Genomic DNA, 20,959 nt, shown 5'->3' with positions numbered 1-20,959 from the left:
AAACATACCTGAAGGAAATAGATTTCCAGTTTCTGAAAATTAAAAACCTCGAAGGATATCTCAAAAAATAATCAAAACAAAATGCAAACTTTATTAAAAACTATCTGTCATAAAGATGCTAAAAGGCAACTATTTATGCAAAAATATCAGGAAAAAGGCATTTTTATAAAGAGTTAGAAGGCTGGGAACCGTCAAGAGGAAGCACACAGGAATATGTGTTATAGAAACTTCTCTCCCTATCAGTCAACAATCCCACAGCACAGAAAGAGCTGTCTTCTAAACTGAAATTAAAAAAAAAAAAAATCAGAATATAAAAACCTCAAACTAATAGGAAAACACCCTCAAGCTACACAAACCAGGCAGGTCAAACTTGTTCTCATTTTGTGATGAGGTCAAGTTAATCAGCCACATGTGGCTTGATGGCTTATTTTGTAAATTGCTTCAGCAGAACCAAATCAATGTTTGCTAGCAAGCCTCAGAGCTCTGCTTCTGATTGAACAGTGTTGTGCATCCAGGAAGGAACAACAATTAGAAATATCGTCATCTAGCCATCAGTACTCTCCACATCAATGAGATAAACCTCATTTAGCTACAGCTATAATTAATAACCCAACTAAGTTTGAAAGCCCAGAGCAGAGAGCACCTCCAGGCCACAGTCTTCTTGATGAAGATTGTTCCATGTCTCATCTGCACCCTCAGTCCAGCAGCTGAAACGCATCCTCCTGTCCACACAACATTTCTGGAACAATCACTGGCAGGACCTCAGCAGGACATGTTTTCAACGGAGCCGTGACATTTATAGCAACTGAAAGTCTGTCCTAGTATCTTAGGATGTGTTAAATGCCTGCATAAGCTGTTCACTCAAAACAAGTGTAATGCTCTACACTGAGGCTTGTCCTTGGCTGGCAGGCTAGGGCTGAATTGCATAGGAATGGTGTTTTTCTGTCTTTCACTATTTGCTGCAAGGTCTAAGCTTGCATTAAGATAAAGAAAAGAAAGAAAGAAACAATCAGAACAACATGTGCTCAGGGGTGCCAATCATGCTAACCCTCGAAACTGCACATCAAGAATTTCAATATAATCACACAGTATCCTGAAGAGCACAGGGGAGATGAAATTCAATTTCACACATAAGATTAGATAATACCGCTCCTCAAATGCCACAGCTCCATCACAGGACACAACAGGAATGACCCAGAACCACCTAAAATCACCTCAGAGACAAAAGCTAGAAGTGAGACCTGGCCTACCCATCTGAATCCCAGTGCTAAGTAACTCAGCCACATTGCAAGTGAGCACTAAAGACTTCAGATGGAAGCACCAGAACTCTAGACTGACTGAAACATTTCACTTACAATAAGCTGCTTTTTTTTGGCTTTTTGTTGTTGTTGTTTATTTTTTGTTTGTTTCTTTGTTTGTTGGGGTTGGGGGAGGAGCATAGTTTTTTGGGTTTGTTTTGGTGTTGTTGTTTTGGGGAGCTTTGGAGGAGGTCGTTTTTGTTTTTTTGTTTTGTTTTGCTTTGGGTATTTTTAGATCTAATTTTCATAAAGCTACATAATACAAACATTACCTGGAAGAAATCTCACAAATCGTGGCATGAAGTGAAATCTGGGGCAGCAAACAGAATCACTTTCAAGTGAAGGACCTTAAATATGAAAAAAAATACAGGAAATTATGAACAGCAATGTATTTGTAAAAGAAGAAAACAAAAGGTAACTCTACTGTAGATTAAATCAATGAATGGTAATTAGATTTGATAGGGCCTAAGTTTTAATCAGAAAAGTAACAAAATGCATGGCAGAGAGGAACATAGTAACAACTTCTAGTGAAAGCTTTCACATGGATAATTTCAAAGCAAGCTACAATAACTTAAAAAGAAGCTAACAAAATCACAGTAGTTTCATTTGAAACAGTGATACAGAAAAGATTATTTTATATCAGTAATTCACTTAAGTCTTACAGACACAAACACTAGTTTATCAGTCCCTTCCAATTAGTAGGGTGTTTTCCAGTTACAAAGATAATAAGGAAATTTCTGTGATGCTATTTTGCATGGGTTTTTTTTGTTTGGTTGGCTGTTTTTTTTCTTTTTCATTTCCTATTTCATCATCCAAAGCTTTACATGAAAATAAATGCCAAACCAGTGAGTACCTGGTGTTAAAAAAGAAAGAACTATCAGAACCAGTGATATGAAAGACAATATTGACATCAGAACACCTTTAGTATCAAACCAAAGAAGGCTACACAAAATATATGAAAACTGTATGCTACTCTGTTTAACTGCAATAAGTGCATCTCCATAGATAAAGCCAAGACACCAAAAGACACCTACATATTCTGAAATGAAACTCCTTTTATATTCTCATTTTTATTTTAGACCAGGGGAAGGATCATCCCTGAAACTCTCCTTTGTTACAGTCTTCATAGAAACATAGATTTTCATCTTGTCAAGCCAAAACTTTCATGTATAATGATATAATACATTATCCCTCTATGGCTGGTTGTATGGCACTGCTTTGTAAGTTGACTGTAGAGAAACACTGTATGAGTAACCTGTTTGTTAGCTTGTAAAAACAGATAGAACAGTTTATCTGACACTTTGGCTTTCAGAATACCGTGCACACAACACGGTGCAATATTAAACATACATTAATATTCTAAATTAGATTCAAAAGAACAGTTTCAGATTAAAGAATAAATTCAGTTTATCTGAGTGAACACAATGCTAAGTTTGCATTTCAGCTGCTACAGTCCACACTAATGAACTCTAATATATTTCATCTTCTTGAAGAAGAAACTGGAAGTCCATCCTTCTCGCATAAACCACCATTTGACTTTGCTCTTTTGAGGCCCATCCCCATTTTTTCTTTTTAAAACAAAGAACATCACAAAATAGCTGCAACTAATTCCAATTTTCTATGGTTTTTTTCCCTAAATAAAAGTTACCTTTAAGATTCCAGTCATAGAGCTCCAAAATATCTTTGAATAGATATGAAGAGAACAGCTCAAGACCCCTCACACAAAAATTCTGGGGAAAGAAAAAAAATAAACCAGACTTATAATTATATAGCACTGTAATACAAATAATGCCACTCAGATATATATAAACAAAACGATAACAAAAACAGTGGCTTCATATTTGCCAACCGCTAGACACTGGCCTTTGGAAACAGTACTGATATATCTGTAATCATCTACTGTAACATAACACAGCGATCTCTTCAGAAAGCACCGTAAAGAAAGCATTTTAATGAGCACACTTTAGCCAATGTCCAAATAGGCAGAAATTATGAACCGTGCACTTATATCCTTTCACCTGAATAAGCTAAGCAGATGACATATTTCTGAGAAGGACCTTTTTTGTAACTCACTTCTTCCTATATTTTCATATTAAAACTTTATAAATCACCATCTGTGATATCATGATCACGTCCATAGCAACATATCAGTACAATGCAAATTGAGGACTTTGACCTTAAGAGCCAACAGGAAAGGAGAAAAAAAAAAAAAAGAAAAAAAGAAAAATAATTAGATTCTTCTCATCAAGCAGGGAAGCAGCTCCCCTAAAGCAAATAGCTTTCATTCAGAAATGAAAGGACATGAAAAGCCTTCCTTAAGAAATAGTATCAGGCCAGGTTGATATAAATTGTATGTGTATGATACTGGTCATAAATTTCAAAACCAACAAGACAACCTCTTTCCCAAGAGCCCTTTAGTAAAGATGGTCTTAAAAGAGTGTTGTAGCCAATTGCTGTGGCCAATTGACCAAAAGACCAAAAAATTGTCAAATTCCCTATTTTGCTTGGTGGCTGTTTGCTGTTTCAGAGCAAGATCTGGAGACAACACAGCAGATTAAGTAACAAGAAATGAATTGCTTTGATCACGTTAATCTTGCTGAGGAATTTCAGGGCTCTTGCATATATTTAGATGCTGTTGAGTAACAAAGAGAAAACTAGAAAGAAAAATGTAAATATATGTGACTAAATTAAATGCTGATCCTATCTTTGTAGTTAATATGCAGGGGTGTTTCTGTACCTACACATGCTGTTCCACTGCAGCAATTTACTTCGCAAACTGGCTTCACCAGGACTAATTTGTAATAAAAAAAATTATGAACCGAATGTGCTTTGTTTGTATCCACCGGAAATTTGTTTTGGCAACAGCTTATATTAAGTACTGATAAACAACCTTCAGAGCTTCAAACTCACGATTAAGTGTCACCTCTGCCACTGACTTATGTAGTCCTGGCAAACCAGCACCTCCACATGCCTTACTGTTGTCATCCATAAAAAAAGGATAATGCCTAATTCAGCTCACAGATAAGAGTACCTGGCATATATTGTATATAACTTAAAATGAAAAGAAGCTACAGATATAAGCACTTCTTACTATTTGATTTTAATATATGATAGCCTAGGTAGATGGATTTATGGTACTACCTGTGAGTGCAAGCTCCTTTTCAGCCATTTGTTCAGAACACAGCCTGTCTCTCAGAGACTTCACAAAATGGGATTCTGAAGAGTTTAATCCATTAAGCATATCAACAACTCATAACCACTCTGACTTTTTGACTAATTATCCTTCTTACCTCAGGCATCATCTCCTCAATGAAATGAATTGTATAGTCAATGTTAAATCTGATTACTTTACACAGAGGAATCTGGAAGAAAAATAGAAATTTAGCATGAAAAAATATACAGCATCACATGTATAGCTAATACAATTTTGTATGCAAAGGTATTACTGTCTGCTGAAAACAGCATTTAATAAAACAGCTGCTCTGGGGGATCATGCAAAGACAGGAACAGAAACATGTGCAAGGGAAGTAACAGTTCTAACCTCCACCTCCGTAACAACACAGGGCTGACAGGATGGATGGTAAAGGAAGATTAAATAATGCCATCTACTGGAGAAAAAATTTTCTTTGGAAGAAAAAGCAAAGCTCAGTAAACCCATCTTTTTTCTCACTTGTGTATTTGAAAGTGAATTTATTGTTGGTGACACAACGTGTCAGATTGATACAGCGACCTGAAGGCAAGGTGTTTTCAGCATATTGTCAATTCTGTTAGCTATACTGTCTTAAAATATGGCCTTAAGTCATAGCAACATAATGCAAGAACTTCAGGATAAATTTATAGGTTTATACTAATTTCATCCAACAAATGTTCTCAGAACTTCATTCAACTAATTGGTTAAGACAAACATCTAGTTCCTTTTTTTCACCTTTGAAAAAAGGTTCTTTGGTTTGCAAAGTCCATGCACTGCTGAAGGTGTGTGATTTTTTGTCTTTTTTTTTAATGAGATTTTTTAAAGCAAAAATGTAAAAGACTAAAGAAAGGCCTAATCTTACCCTACATATCTACAGGTCTAAGCAAGTGTTACTATTCACTGGCCTTGCAAGCATAAAAGAATCTTAGAACCATTCAATGGTCTGTGAAAGTGAGGCAAGTATGCATTGATAAGCATACAAATAAATATCCGAACAGTGCTGGGGCTGCACTGAAATCAATGGACTTAGCAGAGGCGCAATATTCTGCTTGCATTTTCTTGCAGCCCAGTGTCAAACACCTGACTATTTTGTCTACAGAAATCTGTTGGTATCTGCATGATAAAGTAAGAAGCTACAACAAACAATCAAACAAAAAAAATGCATTTCCTATAATTTGATACAATATAAAATGCAAATGCAAAAATAAAAAACCTTGCAAGTTGAACGTCCTTAGAACCTGAGAAGAGGAAAATCTGTCACATTTAAACCAGTGGGGCTTAAAAAAAATACAGAGAGTGTTTGCTTACTTTCTACCATGTAAGTTCAACCATGAAAGGATGTTTGGATTCTCAGTGAATTTGAGTTCCATGTACACATGCAAATGCATAGCAAAGGAACATGAGGTTGGTACTATCAAATTGTTTTGGTAGTTATATTAAGAAAATTAGAATTTCTCTTATGACTGTACTAACCATTTTCTCTAATATCTTATCTGCTCAGTTATTACTGAATAATAGTAAAAACAGTAGTAAGACTTCTAACAGTGTGCCAAGATAAGACTTCAAGTTACAGAAATTTGTTTCATTCAAAGATGTTGGTGTTTGGATCTCTATTTTTGCTACTCTTTGCCACCTTTCTTTTATCAAATATGTTCCAAAATGTCTCCAAAAGAGTAGTTTTTATGTTGCCAAAAATCATCTCAAGATAACAAGAGACTTCTTCTAAAGGGCTTTATACCTGTTAGAAACAGGAACTGACAAAACAGTGTTGCTTTGTATTGCCCTGTAAAAAAGTAATTTGCTGCTGATCACTTCCCCTATTTGGAATGAGAAAGAAAAAAACAAACAAAAAACACACATGCACTTTATGATAAGAGTAAGCTCAATGCCTTCACTAACTACTCAGGTCAGATAAGAGTTTTCCTTGTTCTCATATATTAAAGATTTCCACAACTCTGCCTTCCTGTCATGCAGTAGACAGAAAAAATATAAAGATAAGGTGGGTTTTTAGCCTTTTAATGGGAGTAAAACCAAACTGTTCCTTTTTGCTCATTTGCAAAGTGAAAATGTAAAGCCTTGGGTCAAATTCGCCTGAGCCCCAAGGCTGAGTTGATGCTACCTGGCAGGAATGCTTCACGCTGCAACCCCAGCGGCTGAACTCTACTCTCTTACTGACTTCTCATCAACATAACAGTCTCTTCCCCTGATCACCAAAAGTAAAGTGTTGCCATACATATTATGCAAGTGAACTGTCACAGGAAAAAATGCTTTATTCTCAGTGCCTCTAAGTACCAGTATTCTTACATCCCAGTACTGAACTGATAACCATGCTTACACTGGGTTTTGGCATTGGTGGTGTAACTATTAATATGTATAAAATCAAGGAAACAAACCTACAATATTTAAAAAAAACAGTTATTGGAATATCAAGATAACAAAAAAATCTTCAAATGTACAGAAACTAAGTATTTGCATGTTTTTCATTCAGATATGGTTAACAGCTTATACTGGAAAAGCAGGGCAGTCAGGTACCAGCCACGTCCTTTTCTTGTTATATGACTTTCAAAACATAAAATTAATTGATTTTAAATAGCTAAGACTTTTAATAAAAATCATAACTTGCCTAGTTCCTGAAGAAGATGAACAGATGTAGTGGATAGGTCTAAGTAAGTTTTTAGAAGAGAGAAATCCTTTTAGAGTGGATCTCTGAAACAAGTCAATTTGTCACTTTAAGGGAAAACCTTTTTCTCTTGCTGTTTTTTTCAACTCTTTCAACTTAACAAACCTCCTCATCCAATTTAATCAAATCAACAGTTTTAACAATTTACTCCATGGTTTGTTTCACTTCCAAATTGTGAAACATATAAAAACATTGCTTTGATGCACACCACAGTCTCAGTCACAGTTTGAAGACAATGCTTAATACAATTAGTAGAGAAAAAACCTGAGACTCATTAGCACAAGCGTGCTTCCCATGTCCCCAGTCCTGGTGCAATGTCTGTAACATACCTACACCATTATTTTACAGAAATTCTACTCAGGGCAGAAACAGCTTGCCTTCTAAACAAAACCCATGTATATAACAATTAAAATACTTACGTTTGTTAGTGGGGCATGTGCAAACATTGAGAACCCTTCAAAGATATATTCGTGGTCATCATACTCAATAACAGTAGGTCTGTCTGTCTAAAAAAGGCAAACAAAACCACCATGAATAAACAAGAAGTAGCACTACTTCCATCATTGAAAACAAAATTAGAGTCCCAGCCAGAATTCTTTATAAAGTACTTACTAAGAAGTTTGTGGGAGGCGACACAGTAATTCGATAATGGTATAGTCTTCCAGCATTGTTGGTCATGGGGCGACACGGTTTAATGGGCTTAAAGAAAGAGATAAGTAGAATTATGTGTAGAGTCAAGGCAAATTTAGGTTAAAAGAGAGAATAAAGCATTTCTAATAGCCATGAAATATGCACTAGGAAAAATTAAATAAAAGCAGGTAGTCATAATTAAGCATTCTGGGAAGAGGGAAAGTCAGGCCTTATCTGCAATTTCACTTTAAGAAATATTTTTAAAGCTATTCAAAAAGAAAAAGGGTGAAAAACACTGCTGCAACTTTTTCATCTTCCATTTGACTCTCCAACTTTCTTACACCCAGCAGTCAGTTGTTTAGGTACCAGACCAACTTCCTCTTTTATAAAATCTGTTTCAGGAAACTCATTTTAAAAGCTTACGAAAAGGAACCTGGATCTCACATAAGGAGATCTCAAAGTATGTTATCAAGACAGACAAGTATCAGCTCATCTGCCTGGGGTAAATCTGGGGCCTGTAGAGATGGGATTAGAGGTATTAGTCCATCACCCAGATGCTGCTCTGGTAACCCAGCTCTGTTTGGTAGGTTGTAATGCCTGCCTGCAAGGAGCAATGGCAGGCAGCCCTCCGCGTGCTCTGATGCAACACCAAATGTCTGGGACTCAGGTTTTCTTCCAGCTTGCTCTGAAGCAGTCCAGTTTAAAGACTTAATCCTCAGCAGTCAGACAAAACCAGTTTCTTGCATGCCCTACATTCCATCTGCTGCAGCTCAGAGGCTGCCACCAGCCTGTTCAAAATTCATCTGTCTGCATGGTAAAAAATAAATAACTAAAAAATCACTGCAATGAGCAAGGTATAATAGTACTCTAAACAGCATTACAAAAAGCTCGTCTGATGGCAATGGAAGCTGCTACACCACTACGCAGCTCTGTGCACTTTGCTAAAACCCATCCAATAAGGAGCATAATTGCTCTGGCTGTTCAGTCCTAATTAAGCTTCTCACTGCTGTGATGGGAGAGTTAAAACTGGTCTGTTTAAAGGTAGGCGGTTTTAGCTACAGGACACTGTGAAAACTGTATATCCTAGGAGATTTTCTGAAACCTCAAACTGTCAGTTGGCCTTGCTCCAGGAAGCAGCTGTCTTCATGTAGCAAGTTTTATATACCAGTTTTATCCTGCTAAAATTTTCTCCCTCCTTCTCTGCAGGAAAAACACTACAGACAACTTGGGGAGGAACTGATCCTGAACTGAAGCAATTTATAGTAAGACCAAAGTCATTTTTCTGAAATGGAATAATTCACAGAAACAAACATTCACAAATCTTTAACTGCAGAGAAATAAAAGAATGTTTCAGTAAATATATGTAAAAATACATGCTGAAAAATTAAATTCTTCAAGAAAAATTACAACAGTAAATTGTAAAACCTACATATTAACATTCTTAAACTCTTTCATAAGAACAAAGTGTTTTAGAATAAAAAAGCTTGAGGTGGTCTGAGTATTGTTTTTCTTTCCAGAAACAATACTGATCATGGAGCATGATCTGCAAAAATGAATACTTCTAAAGAAAAATAATCAAATACTATTTCCACAACATTTTTCAAAAGAAAGGCAGTCATTATAAAATATGTTTCAGGATGCTGATGAAGCCATTTTTTTCAAATCACCAATTAACTGTTTGAGAGTGTACAGACAGCACCGTGTACAGTACAGACATGCTCTAGTGCTACAGCAAGAACATCTCCTGACAGGCTTCCTGCTCCTGTCACAGCAGGATTACTATTTTATTTACTTTTCCTTTTACTTTTAAAGCAATCCCTTCACAAAAAGGGCCTTCATAACATACTCATCCACTTAAAGATGGCAGATGTTTAATAACAAGTTCTTTTTTATTAATGTAATTGTGTTTCAGAAACTCAAAAAAAAACCAAACCAAACCAAACCAAAATACCTGGGAAAAAAACAAACAAACAAACAAAAAAACCACAACCAAAAAAAAAACCAACCTTGAACTGAAAAATACAAGTAAAAGTTTTCCATAGTTTTCAGGTAGATTTCATTACTGGTATTGCATTTTCAATACGAGGTTATACATATAAAGTTGCACAGGAGTTTTTACTAAGCCTGTAAATTGTGGGAAAAAAACCCTCAAATCATCCCAAGTATGAGTCTACAGCAGCAAGTTTGTATTCATAATTGCAATTCTTAGAATTACTTACCTCTTCACCAGGATAAATGCCGTGTCTTATGCCTGTTCGTCGGGCTTTAGCACTGCACTTGCACAAAGGTCCATCATTCATCTGTCAAAAACAGAATAGGATTCTATTTTTATTGAAAAATGGTTTTGGAAAACTATGTTGGCTTTAATGCCCAGGGTGCTGAAGCTTCTAAAAGCCTGCCATGCTTAGATTAAGTGGATGTTCTTAAGCCAATAACACTGAAAACAATATAGACTAATGTAAGAAAACTGCACGACAGCATTAGAACTTCATCACTGTTACAGAAGCACAGGATGGAAAAACGCTCTCAGCAGAGTTGTACTATGCTATCACATACATCTTTTCAATTTCTTATACATAAAAAACAGCACATTGTCTAAAATCAGATTCAGATCCTAAATATGCACATGCAAATATTTACATGCTGAAATCTCCATGTTCAAACAGTTTCACTCAGTTCACTGACTGAAATCCCTTCCCCGATCAAGCCCTCTGCAATGTCACAAGGCTACCACGAAAAGTAGGCAAAGCAGACCATTTGACGATTTTACTTGTTACTTTAATGAAGTAACGAGAACGCTTCAAACGCATCCTGCAGACATATCAGAAAAAAGAAGGGGAAAAATATCCACTGCATTATTCTGTATAGGTGCATCAAACAGCTATATCACAAAAGGTCACTGCACATTGTATAAAGCTAGTGCTTTTCACTTTTATGACCAAGTTCAATGCAAGCTATCAATTACTGCAACACCCTAAAGCCTTCTGCTCCTAACATCATGCCCATTGCAGAAACTCAACAAAAGAAAACCCAGAACCAAGTCAGAGAAACTAATGAAGTTTCCAAGCTCAGGCTTTAATGGTGTTTTTCAGAGTTTGAATCCAAGAACTAAAACATTATTTTTAGACTTAGAAAAAACTCAACAACCCTATAATGCAATGCAAAAACTAGCAGAACTTTCTGTGCCATTATATGCAGCCTGAAAATGGACACAGCATCCATGGGAGGGCTACAGAGCATCATCAACAAATAGATAGTGTGAAGATACCTCAGGAAGCAAGAACCACCAAACTGCTGTTAATGGAGTCCTCAGAAAAATAGCAGAGGGACACAACTTTTTAGATTTGATGTTAATTCTCCGAATGTTAATCTCAGCTGATTTCTTTGAACAGGCACAGCGCATAGGAACGTAAGAAGTAGAGCACTTCTCGACTTCTCTGGGAACTTAGTCATGCAATCTTAACAACAGAGTGACATGACAGCTTTTTGTTCACACATTTTTTGCCACACTCTTGAGACCCTGGAGGAAAGTATAGGCTCAATGAAACTGAATCATGCTTATATGTAAAATCATACTTCCCCACTGGGTTATACTGCCACAAAAAAAGAGAGTTAAAAAATGCAGTCAATAGCAAATTGCTCATCACTTCTCCAAAAATAAGGGCCTACTGAGGCTATTAAAATAACCATCACTTATTTTTGAAAATGTCATCCTTAATTCTTAGGACTATTCAGCACTTAAACTGCCTCTGTTACATTAAATGTGCAGACTGAAACAGAGGGAGACATGAAGCACCTGTAAAGTCCAAAACTTGAAAAGCAAGTAAGATACATACCTACCTTGTCCCTAACAACACAGCTCATGGACAAAAAAAAAAGGCAGAAGAGCAACCATGAAGTGATGATGAAATGATATTGAAAGATCACAATTCTATATAAATTAAGGCAATGGCTTCTAAGTTTCTCTGATCAAAAGGGCAACACAAACAAGCAGATAACACTTGTAAGCAAAAGGCCACTGTTGTGGCATCAGCTTTTACAATTTATTTTCTGGCAACAGCCAGCACTGCTGGAGATTATCCAAAATAACAAGCGCACTGCTCAGACTGAAAGTTGGGAAGATCCATCCTAAAAATCTAATTCTGTGTCAGACAGTGTACTTGTATGTGCCAGCATGCATGGCAATCATTCCTGTTTTATGTAGTGATAGTTAGAAAGCCTTCTGGCATACCAGATAAATACTTAGGAAAACTTCAAGCATTTTCAAATAAAATCTGCTCAGAAGTATTACAGCATTGATAAGCTCACCATGATCTGATTTCAACCCCTTTAAGAAAGACGAAGGGTCAGTGTCAAGAAAGTTCTTGGGAATGAAAGTTTTTCAGCAAGAAATTCATAAACCACACATTACTGAGTCTATTATTCCCACAGCTATTCCACTTCTTTTTATTTAGCTAACATTCTTAACAGCTACATTACTTTGAAGTGTGCCCAAGAGCTACACAATTTTTTCAGTTAAATAACTAAACAGTTTGCTAATTTTGTTTTCCATACAAATAAAAACAGCTAGCCATGCTTGGTCATTTTTTTTTAACTAGAAGCATAAACATGAGCCTGTAATAGAATATTCAACAGACCTTTGAATTACGACAGCAGCAATAAGCATGGCAGTATCTCTTGGCATTATGATTTGTTGCATGCTAAACTCATGCATCACACAAAGTGCCAGAAAAATAAATTTACTGAGTTGCCATTTGACAATGAGTTAGAACAGACTGTAAAACATTTAAGTAAGAAAGATGAAGATGGCATATTTGCAAATAAAAACTAGTGTTCTGTGCAACATATGCATTCAAAACAACACTTCATGAGCTCAACAATTACATTTAATGAGAACTATAATCTCCATGCAATTACAAAACCACCACTAAACAAGAAATTAGGAGCATTAACTGCATATTTAAAACATTATTTATCATTATGAGCTGAGAGCTTTTAGGTGTAAAATTTGTTATGGAGATGAACATGCTGCCTTTTCTCCATCCCAGAATTCATCTGTGTACCTTTATCTCAGGGCTAAGAGGATAGCACTAGTACACTGCTAGCAATTCAGGTTTTATTAACATTGTCAGACATGTTTCCAGCTGAATAATCCCCATGATTCACAAGCTGGAACCACATTCTTGAAATCAAAAATGAGGTGCTTTCAACAAGATGAGAGAGAAAAGGGAAAAAGGGGGTAAAAATGTGTACTGAACGACGTCAGTGTGTTTGAAAACAACACAGCATTTGAGGTCTACAGGGAAGAATGACTTTCAGACAAAAGGCACTTTTTCCTCTCACCATACCTGTCCTGGATCATTGTACCACAGTTCTTCATGGAGACGATCAGGATGTGCTTTTTTACGCTTAATTTCTGCGATGACGTCGAAAACTTCTGAATCCGAACTGCTAGAGCAGCTGCTGTCATCTTCAGAGTCACAGTCTGTGTCACTGGAGCTCTCTGATTCACACAGGGGAAATAAAGTCAGCTGAAAATCACTTCCACACACTCTTCTCCAAGATAAATGCATTCTATAACATAACATGGCTAACTGTTGCATACTGAAATTTATTAAAGTTGTGCATGGCATTCACACAAATGAGAAGAGAGACAGCAACTGCATTTTTAATTAAAAATGACTGCATGTGCCATGGATATTAAATGCCTGCAACCACCGCATCTGCTTGTATGCAGGAGATTGCTGTTTGACTGTCTGGGAGCACGACTGATCAGTTGTAGAAGAACAGCATCAGTTACTTGACATTAAAGGTTACAGAGGTAATACCAACACAAGTATTACTGTAAAGTTAAAAACAAACCAAAAAAAAGAGAGAAAATAAAAAGAATACACATATGGTCACTAGTATGAGCTAAACAGAACTTCTTGTTTAGAAGTTAATCCTGCTTGCTATGAGCAAAGTGCTTATGTCTAGCTTCATTTTGCCTAAAAATGCTCTTGTCTGTAGCAGAATATTGTCTATTTAAGAGTTTTGAAACAGCATATATGTATAGAATTATTATAGAACAAGTACTGTTAGATTAATTTTTCAAAATAAATTATTTCTAATAAATCCATTACCACCTACTAGAAGTCACAGACAAGAAGAAAACCTAGAACTAATAGCTGAGTGAATCCAGTCATAAGATTATTGGAAACCCTATTCTGTGAGCTTTCCTCCTTTTTAAGACATTTTCCTTTGTATTAACTGAAACAAATTCTCTGATGCATCAGAGATGAATACAATGGTAAAGAAAAAAAAAAAAGGATCGGCAGATGTTCTTAACTTGTTAAAATGTCTCCTTTGTGGTGTTGCCAAACTAATGTTAGTAAGTGTCTGGACTTAATTAAAACAAACAAACAAACAAACAAACAAAAACCACACAGAGCCTGATCTCACATATTTATAACCTCCTGTCATACTTATAAGTGACTCCCTTTCTAATGCATGTAATGCCATTCAATTCCACAGATCACCTCAGCTCCAATTTAAAAAGTGCCTTCATAACCAAGATATATACCATGACGCAAGTAAGGTTTATTACTGGAAGAAGGGATACAGTATTTCTTCCATGTCTAACTTCTGACTTCAGAGAAAACTTATTACTACACTGCCAGTCTTTTGAAATACTGTGAAAGTATGGTTTAAAATATATGCATTTCTTGAATACAAGATTCTCCTTAGTTAAAAGGAAAATGAGGGAGAGAGAGAAAACCCAGGAATATCTAAATAAGCATGTACTCATATTCCCTACAAATATTCACAAACACTTGAGTTTTAAAAGTTCTCTCATAGACATTAATCAGCTGTGCAAATCTAATTTTAGGTGCAAAATGAGTGTAGGATCTTCAAAAATAAGCTGGAATTCTGAAAAATCAATGCAAACTTTCGGTTTCATATACTGAAATCAGCCTAAAATCTAAAATTGTTCTTGGAGTTCATCGCTATTTTACTGCAATACACAATTATGTTAACACAAGGCAGAACAGAGACAGCATTTATTTAAGTACTAAGACAACTGTCCAGAAGCCTGGCTGTAGGAGAAGCTGGCACAGCCACCAAGGCAGCCCAGCGGGCCAGTGCAGAGGCAAAGTGTTTGAGTCCTCCAAAAAGAGTGGAAAAAGAAACACAGAAGTTGCTCTTGGCTCTGTCATATTTGAGTTTGAAGCAGCAAAGGAACCCCTTCTGCAGAGATCTGAGGAAGAGAAGCTTTACACAGGTATGTTGAATGTAGGAGTTCCATCTTTGCTTCATCCACATGAAAATGTATCTCCTGAAAAACCCTACAGTTAACTTCATTAATGATTCTTGAGTGAATTTTGAATATGTGCAAATCCACTGTTTAAAAAAACAAAAATGTGTTTCCTTTACAATAGTGAACTAACATTTTAATCTGTATTTAATTTTTTCTTTCATCTTTATTGTATCTTTTTATACCACCAGCATGCATCTGACCATGTCATTATATACTCGTATTTCAACTTCAGAACTTTTGATACAATTTTTAAAGACTTACTAAGCTCAGATATGACAGTCTGAAGCAGCTCAATGAGCAAACATGAAGTATCAGTTAAAAAGGAAGCCCAGAGTATCTAAATTAACGTGATATACCCAAGAATTTATTGAACTAATGCAACTGACTGAAAAAAGCACACTATGAAACACCAAAATGCTGGAAGTATCGAAAGAAAAGGTAACAGTCCTCACAAAGCAGGAAAAATAGCTTCTGCTGACCTCTGAGTAAACAAATTGCTATCAAAACTACGACCTGCTAATTCACCAGTATTTCCCCAATAACCAATATGGCTAGCAGACATATTTCCCTGCAAGAAGATCCATAGGGGTGATGCATGACAAGGCAGACAAACTGCGTTTTGAAAACTGATACTTCTGCCCAACATTATAATAAGCAGAGTTGCACAAGTAAAATACAATCCAGAAGAAAGATGAAGTCAGTGCCATAAGGAGCAGCCATATCAGTTTATCATCACTACTCTTGCTTCCTTTTTAGAAATATAAGACCAGGAGCTCCTCAAAGCCTCTTGCATGTCATGCTTTGGTCTATGCGATCCTGTTCAGGGCACTTTCATGCCGTGGAAGAGACTTTAGCATACAGTAGTGCTGGATACTCTCCATTTTCCCTTAGGTTTCCTGGGTAAAGAATGTAGCTCTATTTCTGTCAAAAGCGACAGTAAAACTACCATGGATACACAATAGAAAGGAAGGATTTAAGAAACACAGATTAACCTACCAACATTATTAAATACACACAACTTCCCAAACCAGGTTAACTACAGATTACAGAGCTTTGTCAACATTTCTGCCTACCTAAGTCTTCATCCAGCTTGGTCTTTGGTGGCTCCCATGGTGGCCTGGCTGCTTTGGCCTTTGCCTGTCGCTTTCCTAACTCCTCATCAAACTTTTCATACAGATCTCTGAGCTTGCTTGTTCCTACCACAGTAGAGTCACCCTGTTAATTAAAAAACAGAAAAAAAAGTGTTAAAATAGAACACAAACACAACATGCACCAGTGTTTCACAATGAAAAGAGAGGGAGAAGACAGATCTCAGCGTAGTTCAACAAAACATGGAAGTACTTGTTAAGGCTTTAGCATACCATTACTTGCTTCACCAGGTGAATTAACAGAGAAATTGCTTCATCTGCTGGTGCATTATCATCAAACCTTTGGCCTAACAAAGCAGAACTACAGTTAAACATCTTTAGTACAGCTCAGTATTGATTCTTAGGAGGCTTAGAAGAAAAAAAAGAGACCTGTGACAGTATTTTTGCAATTTAAAAGAATTTTGCCACGTACAAACAATACAAAACTCAACTCATATTGTTGCCTGCTTTGAATCACCATGAATTCAGTCTCCATGTCATTCTCAAAAAAACCCTACAACCAACCACAAAAAAAACACAAAACCAACCAAACAAAAAACAAAACAAAAAACCACCAGCAATCTCCCCCCCAATACTACTCCACCAGCAAGTGTTATTGTCAAGTACAAAGACTCCTGACTTGCCCCTTCCGTACAAAATTTCTTCAAGGTTGTGGCAATATAGGGTGATTGAGGCATCTTTGCTCGAATACGGTTATAATGGAAAAAAAAAAAACAACCTTCACTCCCAGAGACAAAAAGGTACCCCTCTTCCACATACTAATCTGAATGAAAACAGAAGAAACTGATGAAAATAGAGAAGAATACCAACTAATAAAGTTCTTAGCAGGGTTAAAAGACTGAGATGGTTGGGAGGAGAGAAGGATTAAATGACGCAGAACATGATCCTACTGGAAGGTTCACATTAATCAAGTAATCGCATAAAGGACTGCGTACAATAATTTGAGAGTTTTCTCACAAACATACCACTTGATCCATAGGGTCACTGGAATAATAGTTTTCAGAATGGGTACAGCGAACCCAGACTGGTTTAAGCAATTCCTCATCTTCCTCTTCATTTTTTTCAGATGCATTCTCCTCTGATTCCTTGTCTTTTATAGCAGTATAGTTTTTCTCTTTGCTGGAGCTCTGGTTCTCAGACCACCTTTCTCTGTCCTCCTCCCATCGGGGTCTCTTTCTCTCTCTGCTTGGAGAACGGCTTAGTGGGAAAAAGTAGACAAAAGCAATTACCTTTATTACTTTAATAGTGACAGTTTTGTAATGAAAAACAAATAGTTTCAGATCAGTACATCATTCTGTCATATAAATCAAAGTAAAATCCAATTGCCTCTTCCTGCTTTTAACTTGCAATGTAAAGACCATTTTGTTGTTCTGACCTCCTACAAAAATGACTTTAAAATGAAAGTGTTTTTGTGCTTTAAACCTCATTCAAGAATTAGGATGAAAAATATATCTATCAAAAAATAAAAAACCTCCTTGCATTCTAGATTATTTTCTTTAAATTTTGTTCTGAAGTTGAAAACTTATCACTAAAAACTAAGTCACATCACTCACAACTAGAAGGTACAACATGAAGAAGTTTTAATACATAGCCCACAAACAATGTGCATGAACAAAGAATTAGAGTTTTATTAAAAGGACTATACAGAAGTCACGCTGCTTATGTTACTCTAACTCTGGTACTCCTTTGAACACACAATTTGTGATATTGCAATGCTTTCAAAAGCTGAATGTGGGAAAACTACAAAATCAATGAAGTTGCACTGATTACAACTATCCAAGATTCAGAAAGAGAGGAGCACAAATATAAAATAAGCTCCTAAAAGACTAAACATAGAATGACTTCAAATAATCTTGGTATTTTACAGACTGGAAGCAGATGTAAGAGGAAGTCTTTAGGACACAGCAGCAAAGCCTTCTCTCTAGAGGCTAATTCTGTCTCTAATTCTGCAAGGTCTTGAGATAACTGACATTTGCATGTATAACTAGATGGTTATAAATTTAAGACACTCATCTCTTCTGATTTTCAAAACATGTATGTATGCATATATGCATACACAAAAACTCACACGTGTGGATGTGCAGAGCCCCAAAGACACAAGAGACCGAGTGTAACCTTCCTTACCTTCCTGCTCTCTTGTAATCTTTCTTGTAGGATCTGTCTGGTGACAGTGATCTTCTGCTGTCACGGTGCCTATGCCTCTCCCTCTCCCGCTCCCTTGGAGAGTTCAAAACATAAGTTAAATGAGAAATCTGGTATTTCATACATTTCACACCTGAAACGAGCACAGAAGCAGGCTGAGATCATGTTACGTAAAAATAACACACAAGTGCTGGCTGCTAAAAACCCAGGCATTCTTAACACTGACCTTCAAGGAATTTGTAAAAGACAGTCACCTGTTTCCTCCGCCTTTGTCATAAAGCTATCTATCTCAATACAATGGTTAATTCATACGATACAGAGGTAAATTCTATAAATTCATCACAGGAATTGTTGCCATTCTTGCTCTTCTCCTGTTACAAATGGCAAAGGGTAAGATTATTTTATCTTTAACCATTCTTAATGCCTCAAGGAAGGGAAAGAAAACCTATTCCATGCACAATAGCTTTGTAAACCCAGCAGTCATTCAAGTGTTTCAGACAAGCCCTCCGTGATAGCCAGCTCAAGCACACACAAAAAACTTGATAGACACAGAATTTCTGCATCATGCTGAAACTATGAATATCATCTACAAAACTCAACTTGTACATACACATAAAGAACTTGATCACACAACTTAAGGCTCGGGGAAGAGTGGCTGGAAAGCTGCCTGGCAGAATATGATCGGGAGGTGTTGGTTGACAGCCAGCTGAGTATGAGCCAGCAGTGTGCCCAGGCAGACAAGAAGGCCAACAGCATCCTGGTTTGTATCTGCAATAGTGTGGTCAGCAGGACTAGGGAAGTGATTGTTCCCCTGTACTCTGCACTAGTGACACCACACTTCATTATACATCCAAAAATAAGCAGTCCACACTAATCCATCTGAATCATAAGATGTCAACATAGCCTACAACTTGCCTATTTCTTTTAACTGGTGTATTCTAATTTTCACTGTGGTCCTCTTTTGAGATCACAGGCTGGCTTGCTGAGGCCTTCACCCTGAACAGAATCACACAGGCAGGTCTAAGCGTCCTCTGGGAGGTCCCATAAAGCCTGCACACATCTGTGCTAGTCTCTCACAAGGATGAGGACAGAGGAGGATGAAGAAGGCCGAGCAACATGCTTTTCACTAGAACACCTCACTGCAGGGATTAGATATGTGCACTTATCAGACTACTAAACCCCCCAGGTTCTGTTTTTCTACAAACACAGAACTTATTCAAAGAAAGATCTAATTCAAATACCACCCAAAACCCTGATTCTGGTACTTAAATCTTGAAATTTGAAGAGCTGGGACCTTTTGTAAGGTTCAACTTTGAAAACAGTCTTCGCAAACAGTTGTGCCAGCTCTACTTTCATGCCACATATGCACAAGTTTCTATGGTAAGCACCCATGAGAGTAGAGCACCACTCAGTCATTCACTCAGTTTTCAAACAAGAGCTTCTTTGATTTCAACTGTCTCCATGGACAAGGGAAACAAGTCTGCCAGCTCACAAAGGTGAGGGATAAACAGTGCTCCTGAAAGACGTCAAAACAGTAGCTCTTTCCATCAGACCCAAGTACAACCTTCCACGCTAGAGGGAAAAACAAGGGTGAAGGAAAAACATTGATGCAAACAAACACTATGGGACAACGACAGCTTTCCTTCTGCAGGCAGAAGATACCTGAAGTTACCTGTTACGCTCATAACTTCTGTGATGAGGCGATATCCTTCCTCGTTCATAATCTGTCCGGTGCCGACTGCTTTCCTGTCTCCTCCTATCCGGACTCCGGCCTCGATCTCGACGATCCCCATGGTTAGTGGACCGATGCCTGTCAGCATGAATGTGACTGTGTTCACGATGTCGGTGCTCGTCGTAGTGCTTGCTCCTCTCTGGGGACCGCCGATCACTTTGCGACTTCTCTCCCTGGTACTGACTCGTGTGCCGGAAGTGGCTGCCGCCGCCACTGCTGTTGGCAGTGCTGCTCTGAAAAGAGCCAGAGTTGTGCTGATAGCTATTGAAGGTGGGCGGTGGGAAAGACTGTTGTGAATACCCTGTGGAGTACATGGGCTGGTAGTTGACTTGCTGTGGTATGACTGGTGGGGGAGGAGGATGCGGTACTGTGGGAGGCGGTATCATGTAGGGAAAGGTGCTTTGTCCAGCAGGAGTTCCTGGCACAGGAGCATTGCTCGGATTTGGCACAGGCGGAGGAGCAGGAGGGAAGCACGGAGGCACTGGGAAGCTCTGCCTCATCTGGTGGTTTGGAAATGGTGGCCTCACAGGACACTGGCTGATGGGATTTTGTGTGGAAGGGGGCACTGGAGGAGGATAGGGCACAAAGTCTGGCCTGGGAGGCATGTAACCAGTGGTCGGAGGGTTTGAATAGGTTGTTGGAGGGGCAGTTTGCTGGTCATACTGGTATTGTACGGAGGGCTGTTGTGGGTGAAGCTGCCGTAGGTTTTGAGGGCGGTAGGTCTGTGTTGAAGTTCTTGTTCCCAGTCCCCCTTGACCACGGGGACATCCTCGTCCAGAATGGAAAGACATGACTCACCTTTAATGAGGAAAATAAAAGTCCAACGTCACACAACTTTTGTA

At 37.6% G+C, this 20,959-nt stretch overlaps 1 protein-coding gene across 3 annotated transcripts in view; it reads right to left on the bottom strand.

Moving 5' to 3' along the window:
- DROSHA (drosha ribonuclease III) overlaps window positions 1-20,959 on the bottom strand; it is a 74,949-nt gene that overhangs the window by 51,270 nt on the left and 2,720 nt on the right. For 2 of the 3 annotated variants that reach the window (XM_065830234.2, XM_071804497.1), the window contains exons 2-12: window positions 20,058-20,915; window positions 18,368-18,460; window positions 17,209-17,440; window positions 16,169-16,310; window positions 13,147-13,301; window positions 10,018-10,098; window positions 7,781-7,867; window positions 7,588-7,674; window positions 4,589-4,660; window positions 2,947-3,028; window positions 1,571-1,645 (exon numbers count right to left, since the gene is read on the bottom strand). In XM_065830234.2, the coding sequence (XP_065686306.1) occupies window positions 1,571-1,645; window positions 2,947-3,028; window positions 4,589-4,660; window positions 7,588-7,674; window positions 7,781-7,867; window positions 10,018-10,098; window positions 13,147-13,301; window positions 16,169-16,310; window positions 17,209-17,440; window positions 18,368-18,460; window positions 20,058-20,908 (1,957 nt within the window). In that variant the 5' untranslated portion in view covers window positions 20,909-20,915. The remainder of the gene's footprint in view (window positions 1-1,570; window positions 1,646-2,946; window positions 3,029-4,588; window positions 4,661-7,587; window positions 7,675-7,780; window positions 7,868-10,017; window positions 10,099-13,146; window positions 13,302-16,168; window positions 16,311-17,208; window positions 17,441-18,367; window positions 18,461-20,057; window positions 20,916-20,959) is intronic. The other variant, XM_065830235.2, reaches the window with a different exon arrangement.

The sequence above is a fragment of the Patagioenas fasciata genome, chromosome 2 (assembly GCF_037038585.1).
Source record: "Patagioenas fasciata isolate bPatFas1 chromosome 2, bPatFas1.hap1, whole genome shotgun sequence".
Taxonomy (NCBI): Eukaryota; Metazoa; Chordata; class Aves; order Columbiformes; family Columbidae; genus Patagioenas; species Patagioenas fasciata.
The sequence above is the reverse complement of the archived record's forward strand: the minus strand, read 5'-3'. Positions and strand labels throughout refer to the sequence as shown.